Raw genomic sequence first — 15,000 nt, forward strand, 5'->3', positions numbered from 1 at the left:
TTTTTGTTGGCGTTTTTAGGGGGAGTACTTGAATGCATTGGCTTTTGTTTTTGTTGGCGTTTTTAGGGGGAGTACTTGAATGCATTGGCTTTTGTTTTTGTTGGCGTTTTTAGGGGGAGTACTTGAATGCATTGTAAGGTTTAAGCTCCTCTCTATATATATAGTCATTCGGATGAGACGATAAACCGAGGTCCCGTGTGCAGCATTGCATTTAGCGCACGTAGAACAACCCCGGGCAACAAAAAGGTTGTCCCTGGTAAAATTCTGTAGAAAAATCCACTTCGATAGGAAAACAAACAGACTGCAGGCAGAAAAAAAATGGGTAGCGCTATCATTGTAGCGACGCGCTCTCCCTGGGGAGAGCAGCCGAAATTTCACACAGAGAAATCGGTTGTGACAAAAACAAAAAAAAAGTAATATGTGTGTGTGTGTGTGTGTGTGTGTGATCATGTTATTGTTGTTGTTTTGGTTGTTTGTTTTTTGTTGTTTGTTTTGTTGTTGTTGTTTTTTGTTGTTGTTGTTTTTTGTTGTTGTTTTTTTGGGGGGAGGGGGGTGCGTGGGGGGGGGGGCGGGGTAGTGGGGGGGGCGGGGGAGTGTTGTTGTTGTTTGTTTGTTCGTTTGTTTATTTTTCCTCCAAACCCAAACCAACACAAACACTTCATCAGAAACTCTCCCTCCCTTTCATGCCTCACCAGTACCACACGACCTTCTCGGCTCAAGGGAAATTACTCGCGACACCTCGGCCGGCCTGGGACGATCAGTAGGGGCGATCACCCGCTCCGCTCTAGGGCGGAAGGAAGAAAAGCCAGTCTCCGGTTTCCCCCGCATCTCATCGATGGGTCGTGATCCCTGCCCACGCTATCCCCGTGAGAATTACCACCACGGTGTTTTAGGAAGGAAAAGAAAAGAGATTTTAAAGGGCAACACCTGTCGTGCAAAAAATAAAAGAAAATAAAAATAAGAATTTAAAAAAATTTTTTTTTTTTAAGCCATCTGGTCATTTTTTTGTGGCTGTTGTTGTTGTTATTGTTGTTTTGTGTGTGTGTGTTTTGGGGGGCGGGGTGGGGGGAGCGGAGTTACTGACTTGCAATGTACGAACTTTTGACGAGATATACGGGGTTTGGTTTTGTTTGGTTTGGTTTGGTTTGGTTTTTACAAACTTTTGTTGCCGTGCGTTCTTTTTCGCGCGCTTAGCGCAATCTGCACACGACTGAGACTTCGATTTATCGTTTTACTGATGCAAATGAATAGTCCCCCACATCACCAGCCTTTGTCTAGTAAAGGAGAAGTAGAAAGCCGGGTTTTGTATGTTTATGAGACTCAAACTCGGGGACACTCGCTTGTGATAATAATAATAATAATAATAATGGATACTTATATAGCACACTATCCAGAAATCTGCTCTAGGTTCTTTACAAAAACGCTTTTGTTAACATAAAACATTATATCTATGTTACATACACACACCAGAATGTGACTACACACACACACACACACACACACACACACACACACACACGCACGCACGCACGCACGCATGCACGCACGCACACACACACACACACACTGCATACATACATTTTAACATACATGTGTATCTAACAGCTACCCTAACACATACGCACACATAGGCAGGCACAACCTTACATAAACACACGCACACACAATACACATTCATATACATGCATGTAGTTATGTACACATACATATGTATACACACATAGTCAAGCACAGCTAACGCAAAGGAAGTGGACCTGCCACAATTGAATTTATTGCTGAGGGAAAAGGTGAGTTTTGAGACGAGATTTAAAAGATGCGAGGGAATCAGAATGACGGAGGTTATCAGGGAGCTTGTTCCACGTCTTTGGCGATGCACAACACAACAGAACCAAACCGAACGCACAACGCAACATAGCATTTCATCTCACGTCACATCACAACACAAGTGCACTCCCAGTGCAACACAACACAACACAACTACACACAACGCAAAGCAAAACGCCACTCCACAACATAGCCCATCACACCACACCACAACACAACACAACACAGCACAGTTGAACGTTACGTAAAGCAACACACCACACCACACCATAGCACACCATAGCACATCACACCACATCACACCACACCACATCACACCACACCACACCACACCACACCACACCACACCACACCATAGCACACCACATCACACCACACCACAACACAATCCAACACAACACAAAGCATTGGACTTAAAGCGTTGGACTTTCAATCTGAGGGTCCCGTGTTCGAATCTCGGTAACGGCGCCTGGTGGGTAAAGGGTGGAGATTTTTCTAATCTCCCAAGTCAACACAATTATGTGCAGGCAATCTAGTGAGCCTGAACCCCCTTCGTGTGTATACGCAAGCAGAAGATCAAATACGCGCGTTAAAGATCCTGTAATCCATGTCAGGGTTCGGTGGTTAATGGAAACAAGAACATACCCATCATGCACCCCCCCCCCCCCCCCCCACCTCCCGAAAATGGAGTATGGCTGCCTACATGGCGAGGTAAAAATGGTCATACACATCAAAGCCCGTTCGTGTACATACGAGTGAACGTGGGAGTTGCAGCCCACGAACGAAGAAGAAGATATCAGTTCACAGCTGCTATGGCTGTTTAAAGTCCTTTGGGCCTTTAACTAACTTTAGAAGAAGAAAAAAAGAAAATGGGGTCGAATCGTGAGGGGATACTTTGATGATTTTTATTACGTATCAAAACACTCACAGTACTGAGGCCGGTAGAGCAACGACAACAACAACAACAACAACAACGACAACAATAACGACGACGACAAAAAGGAAAGAAAAGAAAAGTGCCACGGGTGTTCAAAGAGAAGGTGGGGTAGGTTGTAATTCTACCTCCAGCACCGGTCTATTTTCCCTTCATACAAAGACAGAGAAAGGCGAATCAGGGCAATGTGTGTGTGTGTGTGTGTGTGTGTGTGTGTTCGAACGCCGAGTGCTGTGCAGCACCCAGCACTATAAATGCGGGACATGACCTGGGCGTCACGGGTCGTCGGTTCTCCCTGCACGCGATCCGTAATGCACGCTGTCTTGCCAGGTCGCTATATGTCATCTCTCTCTCTCTCTCTCTCTCTCTCTCTCTCTCCCGCCACCGCCACCCCACCCCTCCCATCCACCCTGCCTACCCGTCCACCCGTCGTCTTTCTATCCTTCTCACTCCCCTCCTCCTCTTCCCCCTCTGTCTGTCTGTCTGTCTGTCTGTCTGTCTCTCTCTCTCTCTCTCTCTCTCTCTCTCTCTCTCTCTATCTATCTATCTATCTCGCGCGCGCGCGCCTACTCACGCATACACACAAACCCCTTGCTCATTTGCATTACTTGAGCGTGTAGTTTTACAGCTTGTGTCTGTACACACACACACACACACACACACACACACACACACACACACACACACACACGTGTGTGTGTGTGTGTGAGAGAGAGAGAGAGAGAGAGAGATAGAGACAGAGACAGAGAGAGACACAGAGAGAGAGAGACAGACACAGAGAGAGATATATATATACAGAGAGAGAGACAGACAGACAGACAGACAGAGACAGACAGACAGACAGACAGCGTTGACTGTGGTTGGTGGGTGGGTTTTTCCGTGTAGAACTTTACGATGTGTTTATTTATATATTTATTTATTTATTTGTTTGTGGCTGTTTTGTACTTACTTATTCATTTTCTTAACAATCTATTATCATTATTATTATCATCATCATCATTATCATTACTATTATTATCATCATTATCATTGTTATTATCTTTATTTTTATTTTTATCATCATCATCATCATTATCAATATCGTTATCATTAATATCATTATTAACTGTAGTGGTGGTGGTGGTAGTGGTGGTGGTGGTGGTGGTGTTGTTGTTGCTGTTGCTGCTATCATTGTTCATATGATGTCAGCTATATACCATACCCGGACACTGACCAGCGGTGCTGTGGTCTTCAGGAGATAGCCCCTCGAAGATCGTACCCCGGAATAAATTTGATAACGGTCTTTCTTCACACGGTGGTGGAAGTTACGTTGTGCATTGCAATTCCCAATACCATAAAAAAAAACAACCATAAATGAATGAATGATGATGTTATGAGTTCTTTTATAACGCCTATCCTCGGCCGAAGACCCAGCTCTAAGCGCTTCACAAAAAAAAACGTCATTTGCACGACAGGCTGTCTACCTAGGTTGAACCGTCTGACAGCTGCCATTGGGCCCTCGTCATTCGTTTCATGTGTCATTCAAACAGGTTTCAGTCACACACACACACACACACACACACACACACACACACACACCTGCAGAAATGTAACATTTTACGTGTATAACCGTTTTTGTTTATTTACCCCGCCATGTAGGCAGCCATACTACGTTTTCGGGGGTGTGCATGCTGGACATGTTCTTGTTACCATTACCCACCGAACGATGACATGGGTTAAGGATCTTTAACGTGCGTATTTGATCTTCTGCGTGCGTATACACACTAAGGGGGTTTAGGTACTAGCAGGTCTGCACATAATTATGTTGACCTGGGAGATCTGAAAAATCTCCACCCTTTACCCATCAGGCGCTTTTACCGAGATTCGAACCCGGGACCCTCAGATGGGTCTTAAGAACTCGGCTATCGCGCCCGTTTCATTGGATACAGGACATCTTTTTCTTTTTTTCCCCTTTCTTTTTATGTAAACATAAGTCTTCTCTTAATGTTGTAGTTCTTTTTCCGCTCTCATATACATATTTCAAAATAAAGTGTTCCTTTATAATATATGATATATGACGGGCGCAATAGCCGAGTGGTAAAAGCGTTGGACTTTCAATCTGAGGGTCCCGGATTCGAATCTCTTTAACGACGCCTGGTGGGTAAAGGGTGGAGTTGTTGTTTTTTCTGATCCCCCAGGTCAACATATGTGCAGACCTGATTAGTGCCTGAACCACCTTTGTGTGTATTCGCAAGCAGAAGACCAAATATGCACGTTAAAGATCCTGTAACCCATGTCAGCGTTCGGTGGGTTATGGAAACATGAACTGACATACCCAACATTCACACCCCCGAAAACGGAGTATGGCTGCTTAAATGGCGGGGTAAAAACGGTCATACACGTAAAAGCCCACCCGTGTACACACGAGTGAACGTGGGAGTTGCAGCCCACGAACGAAGAAGAAGAATATATAAAATGTATTAAGCTCGTGTTGTATGTGTGTGTATCTCAGTGGATGGCGTAACATGCTAAACAGATAACCCATCTGTTGAAGCAGCTTACACACAAACACACAGACTGACACAGACTTACACAGAGACACACAGACACACACAGATGGACAGAGGCTTTCCAGCTTCACAATATGGATGCCGTCAGTGTAAGGTACGTAATGTTACCGGGTGTTCGATTCAGAGCTAAGACAAGGTTGTTTCCCTTGAAAAAATGATCGCTTTAATTTCTCAATGGCTTGACCAAAAAAAAAAAAAAAAAAGAAAGAAAAAAAAAAAGGAGGGGGTGTGGGGGGACATTATATGTAGCTGTATTAGATGGTTGGTCTCAACAGTGCTGCAGACCTTAGTCTTGCTTATATGATGATGCTAATAATGATAATAATAATTACAACAATGCTGATAATAATAAATAGTATTAATGATAAGATTAAAACAAATAAGAAAATCCATTTCTATAGCTTTCACCTAAGTGTTTTTAACAATGCATGTGCTATGGCTAGGGTACGGGAATGTAGTTACAAAAAAAAACCAAAAAAAAACCCACTCGCCAAAAAGTGTAACATTACTCACCACACACACACACACACACACACACACACACACACACCTTGTTTCGTGTTCTCCTTTACTACTCCATACCATTACACCACTGTGCAAGTAAAACTAAAAGGCAGGAACTTTATACAGATGACACTTCGTTATATTTATCAATCCACTGGTCGTCATGAAGTAAGCAATAGAACAAATCGTTTTTACTACAGTAAACAAAATCGGTATTGAAGTTCTCAGATAATGTCTGCTATATTCAGACATAAAGAATTAATCGATATTGCGGTACTCAGGTGATGTCTGTTATATTCAGACATGATGAATTAATCGACCTTGGAATTCTCATATAATGTCTGTTATATTCAGACATGATGAATTAATCGACCTTGGAATTCTCAGATGATATATCTGTTATATTCAGTTTCAGTTTCAGTAGCTCAAGGAGGCGTCACTGCGTTCGGACATATCCATATACGCTACACCACATCTGCCAAGCAGATGCCTGACCAGCAGCGTAACCCAACGCGCTTAGTCAGGCCTTGAGGGAAAAAAAAGGTGAATAAATAATAGATAAGCTTACCCAAATAAATAAATAAATAATAACTATAATGTTTAAAAAAAATAATAATTTTAAGTTATATTCAGACATGATGAATTAATCGACCTTGGAATTCTCAGATGATGTCTGTTACATTCAGACATGATGAATTAATTGATATAGGAGTTCTCAGATAAATGTCTGCTGTATTAAGACACGATGAATTCATCGATATTGGAATTCTCAGATAATGTCCGTTAAATTTATATATGTTTGGATTGTAAATAGATTTTTTTTTTAATTCACACAGGTGTCTGTTCAGTCAAATCCCACATGCATGGCATAATTATGGGAACATAAAATCAAAGCCACATCGGCAATAACTATTGGAATCACGTGCTCTCGAGCAATACCAATCATACAAATATACATCCATGCGTACGTGCGTAGGTACTTACTTACATACAAACCTGCGTACCAAGATACACACACACACACACACACACATACACACACACACACACACACACACACACACTCAATGTATTCGTTTTCCTTAAAAGTGGACACGCTTTGTGCAAAACGAAACCTCACTGACAAGGATCAAAACAACAACAGCAACAATGTGCATGCACGATTAAACCAAAAAGAATCAGAGCCAAATCAAAAACGACCAAAAGATAGAATACTCATGCGAAATTCAAAGATATTCAGAATTAGACTCGTAAACTTCGCGCGCGCGGCGTGTGTGTGAGTGAGTGCTTGCTCGTTGCCCTTTTTTTAATTTTTTTTTTTTAAATAATCATTATTTATTTATTTATTTATTTACTTACGTATTTATGTACGCTTATCTATTGTTTATTCACCTTTTTTTTTTCTTTTTCTTTTTTTTCCTTTTTTCTTCTCAAGGCCTGACTAAGCGCGTTGGGTTACGCTGCTGGTCAGGCATCTGCTTGGCAGATTTGGTGTAGTGTATATGGATTTGTCCGAACGCAGTGACGCCTCCTTGAGCTACTGAAACTGAAAGGCGTGTGTGTGTGTGTGTGTGTGTGTGTGTGTGTGTGTATGTGTGTGTGTGTGTGTGTGTGTGTCAGCGTGTCTGTGTGTGTGTGTGTGTGTGGTCAGAATTAATCATGATGAATGCACATAGACGTCTAAATAGCTATGCACAAAGAAACCTGGAGGATGTATCTGTGAATACGCAACCATGACCAAGGCCAAAAACTGTCACACAAACAAGGGTTTTTTTGTGCACTCTGCCGCATGATTTATATACACATTGTGGCGCTTCCACTGCTTCGTAAGACTGCAGAAGATATAATAGACTGGTCACGGTTACAGAGATAAGAGCAACAACTAAATCAATCAATAATGAATCAACCAAACAATCCATAAATCAATACATATATACATACAACAACAACAAAAACACAAAATAAAACAGCCAAATCTTCATACATACCAAAACAATCGGCAAGACTCACACACACACACACACACACACACACACACACATTCGGAAAGACATTCACCAACTAAGCATAGCATTATACAACAAACACGGAAGCGTGAAGAGAAATGGGTGATGGACGGGTTACATGGTTACATACAAAGTAGTACTCAATAGCGATTTCCACGCACGATGAAAAGCCTTCAGGAATTGTGGCCGAGCTGGTTCGCAGTGGCTTGGATCCTGAACAGCCAACTAGAAGCTTGAAAACCATCTTCAGATGTTCATCCACAAGCAGACCTTGCGCTGTGCGTTCACTCGGGGTGGTCAGGGGAACAGAGTCACAGTTTTTGTTCAAAAGACACACGACACTCGAAAAACGGACGGTTTCTTATCGTCCTGAGATGTGTAGTTGTAGATTGCGTCGTGTTTTTTTATGCTTTTGTTTGTTTGGGTTTTTTTTTAACATTTTTTAAATTCCATTTTGATAGGTTGACATATTACAACATCTTAATGGACATTTATAAAGAAGAAAAAAACAGAAACAAACAACATCAATACACTGAGAGACAGAAACAGCCAAACAGCTGGATTATACATAGGTTGGTTATATCATCATGGAGTATTATCATTCATTTCTTAAGATCTTACACAAGCTGTCAAGGAATACAAACTGTCAAGTATCTTAGAGGGTGTTCACAGTAAGTGAACATCACAATCACAAACTGTCAAGTATCTTAGAGTGTGTTCACAGTAAGTGAACATCACAATCAATTCTTACGAATATCAATAAAAAGAAAATAAATATGGGTGGTTAATTTTCGTTAATCATGAACAGGTTACTAATCTTTTCTGATTAATAATTTGTAAGGCAGCCATCTGGCAGAGAAAATGGCATGGTTAAAGTTATATGCATTATATTCTTCAATTCTATATCGAGTTTTTAATTTGTTAAACAAAAACTGATATTTGTGGAAAACTGTCCTCAATTTTACATAAATATAAGTAATACATTGCAAACAATATTATAAAACACAAAACAACATCAGCTGTTATTGTCACATCATGTCCAAATAACACATGTGATTCTGTTAACTTTAAATTTCCTGCGTTTACACATCTCTCTTTTATAAGTCTGTCAAAGCGTTCCAAAACATTTGCACATAATTGCATTTACAAAAATCATGGACAATACTGTCTTTGTGTTCGCAACAAAAACTACCGTTGTTATTATCAGTAACATCAATCTCTTTTAAAACAATTTCTGTACATAAACATCGGTGTATTATTTTCAGCTGAAACCATTTCAGTTTTACATCAACTATCTTGTGTGCATGCATAAAACAAGATTTCCTGTTATGATGCATTTAAGTCCCATTTCTCACAACATTTTGGTTTCATATCATTTTCAATCAACACATCATAATATGGTCTTGAGCCTTTAGAAACAGAAAACAAGTGTTTGAAGCAGAGCGAAGTATTTGTGTGTCTGTTGCTATCCACATGAATATTATGCTTTTTACCTAATTCGTTTATTGTTGATTTATATCCAGCATAAGTAAGGAAATCAATGTGCAAATCATATTTTTCTTTGAAGCGTCCATATGAAAGAACTTTACCATCATCATCAAAAAACTGTGCAAGACAATACACATCATGATTACTGAGCAGTCTGGATACAATACACTTTTTACCAATTAGAACACGATTATTATAACACAATGGCTCAGCAAGCAGTTCCGCTGAGTTTTTGGGTTCAGTCGTTGATGTTTTGGTTACTTGAGAATAATGTACTGTACATGCCTTTCTAAGAAGTTTGTTGTCCACAGTTATATTGTCATGATTTAGCGTCGTTTCAGCTCACTTGAATATATGCATCCGTTTCTAAGAGATTTGGTATCCAGAGTTGTATGCTCATGAAAGGCGTCGTTGCATATACATGGTTTTCTCAGATGTTTTGTAGCCCAGGGTTGTATAATCATGATTTAGCGTCGTTGCTTAGTTAAGTATATACATGGTTTTCTAATAATTATGTTTGTTGCCCAGGGTTGCATAATCACGATTTAGCAGTTGTTGCTCAGTTGAGTATATATTATACATGGTTTTTCGAAGAGATTTGATGTTCAAAGTTGCAAATTCATGCATTTCCGTCGTTGCTTACTTGACTATACACATGGGTTTCTATGAGGTTTGTTGTTGTCGAGAGCTGTATGGTCATGGTCATAGCGTCGATGCTTACTTGAGTGCAGACATACGTTTCCAGAAGGTTTGCTGTCCAGATGTGTACGATAATGGTTAATCGTCGATGCTATACATATGGGGTTTTTTTTCTAGAGGTCTGATGAATGTCCAGGAGCGTTCTGCAGGTGATGCGGAGCGAAAAGAAGACTGAGGGATGGAGGGAGGAAGGGAAGGAGGAATGGTTCACCGACAGTCTCTGTTTCACATGATGACACAGCCCAGTTCTTTGCCATCTGCACAGTAACGGGAGAAAAACAAAGCTGAAACTGCGCCAAGGACAGGCAGGTGTTGACGCTCGAGCACACACGCGCGAGCAAACGCACACACGGTCATTCTCGCACGCGCACATGATACATACATACATACGTACAGATGCATACACGCTCGTGTTCATATACGAGGCACATGTGCATTTGCACACACACACACACACACACACAAACACACACGTGCGCGCGCGCACACACACACACACACACACACACATGCACTCATACACCAGCACGCACGCACTCACACACACACACACACACACACACACACACACAAACTGCCACCACCACCATCGCCACTAACAACAACAACAACACCAAGAACAACCACTACCCCAACAACAACAAAAACTACTACTACTACTACTAGTACTACTACTACTACTACTGCTGCTGCTGCTACAGCAATCACCACGACCACAGTCACCACCACCACAACCACTACTAACAACAACAATAACAACAACAACTACTACTACTACTGCTACTACTACTATAGCACCACGACCAGCAGCTACCACCAACTACCACCACTACTGCTGCTACTTCTACTACGATTAACAAAACCAACAAATACTACTACGACAACATTAACTACTACTACTACTACTACTACTACTACTACTACTACTGAAATAAAATAGGATAAGAATAACTTCATCATCTCATTAAGAGAAATTACAAACAGGTGCGGCAAGAGAAACGTAGACAATTACTCAACCCCCCAAAAATATAAAATATGAATTAATAAAAAATAAAAATAAAAATAAAAAAAAGAATCATTAAACATATAGGAAATTTTTTTTTTTTTAATAGAATTTTTTTTTTTTAAAGCTACTAGTAGGTCTCTCTGCTACCGCTACTGCTACTACACCACCAACAACGTCCACTTTTACAACTACAGCTACAACCACTACAACTACAACCACTACCACTACAACTACAACTACTACAACTACAACTACAACTACTCACTCTCGTCGTAGCGGCTCTTGGCCGGGGCACCGCACTGTGGACAGCAGCGCAGTTTGTGTTTGGAGCAACAGTCTCGGCAAGCCGCGCGGTGTCCGCAAGGCACGAACAAGATGGCGGCCTTCTTGGTGCAGCACTTCCGGCAAAGCTCCATGGCGCTCTGCGACATCTGGCGAACCAGGGCCGGGGTCTTGGGCCGCTGCGGTCTGGACAGCTCTGGGCTAGGTGACGAAAAAAAAAAAATAAATATATATATATATATAATAACTACCCCCGTGGACAGTTGTTTTTTTTGGGGGGTGCCCGATATGTAAAGAAGGCTTTGTTGTTGTTGTTGTTGTTGTTTTAAAGTTTCCCGGGGGTGGGGGGGGGGAGTGGGGAGGTTTGAGGGTGGCGGGGGCGAGGGGGGTGCAAAACTCTCAAAGTCAATGAAGGAATAAATGAAAAGGTGATTGATGATGATGATTTTGATGATAATAATGATAGTAGTAGTAGTAGTAATGATAATAATGATGATAATATTATTGATAATAATAATAATAATAACGATGATGATGAGGAGGAGGAGGAGGAGAAGGAGAAGAAGAAGGAGGAGGAGGAGGAGGAGGAGGATAATTTCAATTTGTTACGTTTTGAGACAAGACTGTATAAGAAAAAGAAGAAGCAGAAGAAGAAGAATTAGTAGAAGAAGAAGAGGAGGAGGAGGAGGAGGAGGAGCCTTTCCTAGTTTTGTGTAAAACAATGGTACAATGTAGTCTTCTTAACACGGGTCTGATGTGTTCAAACTTCTTCACTCTCGCAACAAGCCTTTGCGTTTTGCACCACCTGAAGACGTTTACTTTGAACCTGTGGAGGCCTACGAGAAGACGGTTGAAATTAATCTAGTTCTGACAGAATGAATGAGTCAGCCATAGCGCAAGCTTCCTTCACGGGTCAGGCATGGACGATCTTCAGACAGTGTTCCGACACGTGAGGTAACAAAACCTGACAACAGATGAGACCTATGGAGCAAATCAAAGATCGCTGTCTTCAAAGACACCGAGAGCTTTCCCAGAATTTGAAAATGGTGTGAGATGCTAATCGAGGTGATACTCCAGAACCAGATCTCACTTGGCGGCCAAGAAACGGTGCAATAAATGAATATGGAGGACACCAAAGAACCAGACCTTACTTGGCGGTCAGCAAATGGCATAACAGGGAAACTGGGATGACACCAAAGAAGCAGATTTTACTTAGCAGCGAGGAAATGGTATAATTGGTGAATGGAGATATACACCAAAGAACCACGTCTTACTGGCGGCCAGGAAATGGAAGAATAAGCAATGGGGATTACAATAAAGAACGATGAAAGGGTAAAGTAGACGAATCGTGTTGACACCAACAGAACCATATCTTACCTTGAGGCTAGGGAATGGAATAATAGGCAATCAGGATAACAATGAAGAACCATACCTTATTTAGCAGCAACGAAAAGGTATAATACGGTAATGGAGGTGACACCAAAGAACCAGATCTTACTTGGCGGCCAGAAAATGGTATAACAGGCAGTCGGGACGACAATTAAGAGCCATGTCTTACTTAGCGGCGCGGAAACGAAACGAAACGAGATAAGCTAATACACATGCTTTTTTTCACCCAGCCCTGGGCATCGAAAATATAAATAGATAAATGAATAAATAAATAATAAACACGCACAAAAACGCAAATATCAAGTGTAAGAAAAAAAAATCAAAAGTACTAAATCGAGAAAAAAAAGGGGAAACGGAAGAAGGTAACAGTATAATAGGTGAATGGAGATGACACCAACGAACCATATCTTACTTGGTAGCCAGGAAGATGGTATAACACCAACGAACCATATCTTACTTGGCTTAAATAAGCCATGCTTGATGCCTTTTCCATTGTTTTGTGTTTATGTGCTTAAGCTATGTTGTTTCTTTGGACAAAAATTGTTAAAAGCAAACAAGAGGAAAAAAGACGGCATCTATGAGCTAGACAGAGCGGCACGGGTCACAATCTTCAGACTGCAGAACGGGACACTGTCAGCTCCTCTCCCACCTCTATCGTCTGAAGATACCCGATACTGACCAGTGCCCTTGTGGCACAGGCCTACAGACCCCCTTCCATATTCTGCAGTCCTGCCCTAACTCCAGGAGAAACTGTGGGGACCGGTGTGGTCCCTGCGGCGGACCGCGGACTTCGTCGTCCTGGCCTGACTTAAAGTCTAGCGTGGCTAGGGAACGCGGACGAAGAAGAAGTTAAAAGCAAACCAGGTCTTACTTGGCGGCCAGGAACCGCCTGACGCCCTCCACAATCAGGTGACTGCCACAGGTGGCCAACGCCGTCTTGCCCTGGTCGTTGCGGGCCTCGGGGTCGGCCCCAGCCTGCAGCAGGTAGCAGGCGATCCTCAGCCTCTCCTCCTCCTTCACCTTGTTCGACTGGCCCAGCAGCGTCATCAGCAGCTGGCAGGGGTGGGGGTGGAGGAATGTTAGTTTGGTTTGCTTTGTGTGTGTGAGAACATACCAAAAAAAACTACACATAACAATAACAACAAAAAACAAAACAAAACAAAACAAAACAAGCTAACATTCCCCTCCCCTTCCCTATCAGCTGCTGTTGACACTGGCTGGAGTTTTGTGTTGTACTGATTTTGCTGCAGTGTACCTGTTTCAAAGAGGATGACCACCATCGCAAGAGAAGAAATGACAAGATGAGCACAAACACACAACAAACTAAGGGGGGGGGGGGGGGGTCGCATACCCTTCTCGCTATTTCGTCTCTTGCAATGATGGTCATCATCTTTGAAACAGGAACATTGCAGCAAAAATTAACACAACACAAAATCCCAGCCAGTGTCACCAGCAGCTGACAGGAGGTAGGACGGGGATGTTTGTTTGTTTGTTTGTTTGTTTGTTGTTCGTTGGTTTGTTAGTTGGTTGGTTTCTTTGCTTTTTTTTTATGTTGGGGTCCTTCTCGCCAGTTCTCTCTTGTAATGAAGGATTTCTTGTTTGAAACAGGTACTACATTCCAGCAAAATCAACGCAGCACAAAACTGCAATCATATTAAAAGATCGAGAAAAGTGCCTTGAATGTCACAAAAAAAGACAAGGTCCAAGAACTGGGTTTTTTTTGTTGTTGTTGTAGTTGTTTTGCTTTTTGACATCAATCTCACTCACCAATGCACAAGAATGCGAAGAGTGAAACAGACTATGGAGATGGGGAGAGGGAGGGTGGGAGGAAGAATAACAAGGGCGAGGGAGAAGATACCATAAAGTTCACTAACATATGTAAGATATGAATACACACACACACACACACACACACACACACACACATGTACACATGTACACACACACACACACACACACACACACACACACACACACACACAAACGCTTACCCCCCACCGCATCTCATCCACCCACCCACACATACACCCTTTCAAGCACACACAGACACACAGAATACCCTCAGCTCATCCCCTCCCTGTGTGAAGGAACACATCACTATGTGTAGAGGTCGGTCGCCGTCTGTATCCCTGGCGTTAACATCAGCACCTGGATGTTAAACACACACACACATAGCCACACGATTCAATTAATTTTGTTGTTGTTGAAAATGTATTATTGTATTACTCTCTTTGTTGTCACAACATATTTCTCTGTGTGAAATTCGGGCTGCTCTTTCCCAGGGAGAGCGCGTCGCTACACTGAGAGCGCCACCCATTT

At 42.0% G+C, this 15,000-nt stretch overlaps 1 protein-coding gene across 2 annotated transcripts in view; it reads right to left on the reverse strand.

Moving 5' to 3' along the window:
* Positions 1-5,858: 5,858 nt before the first annotated feature.
* LOC143287651 (E3 ubiquitin-protein ligase MIB2-like) overlaps positions 5,859-15,000 on the reverse strand; it is a 47,506-nt gene continuing 38,364 nt past the window's right edge. For both annotated transcript variants that reach the window (XM_076595799.1, XM_076595798.1), the window contains 4 exons: positions 14,741-14,829; positions 13,553-13,734; positions 11,276-11,493; positions 5,859-10,261 (listed from right to left, as the gene is read on the reverse strand). In XM_076595799.1, coding sequence (XP_076451914.1) covers positions 10,230-10,261; positions 11,276-11,493; positions 13,553-13,734; positions 14,741-14,829 — 521 coding nt within the window. In that variant the 3' untranslated portion in view covers positions 5,859-10,229. The remainder of the gene's footprint in view (positions 10,262-11,275; positions 11,494-13,552; positions 13,735-14,740; positions 14,830-15,000) is intronic.

This window comes from Babylonia areolata, chromosome 11 (genome assembly GCF_041734735.1).
Source record: "Babylonia areolata isolate BAREFJ2019XMU chromosome 11, ASM4173473v1, whole genome shotgun sequence".
In the NCBI taxonomy this organism is placed as follows: domain Eukaryota; kingdom Metazoa; phylum Mollusca; class Gastropoda; order Neogastropoda; family Buccinidae; genus Babylonia; species Babylonia areolata.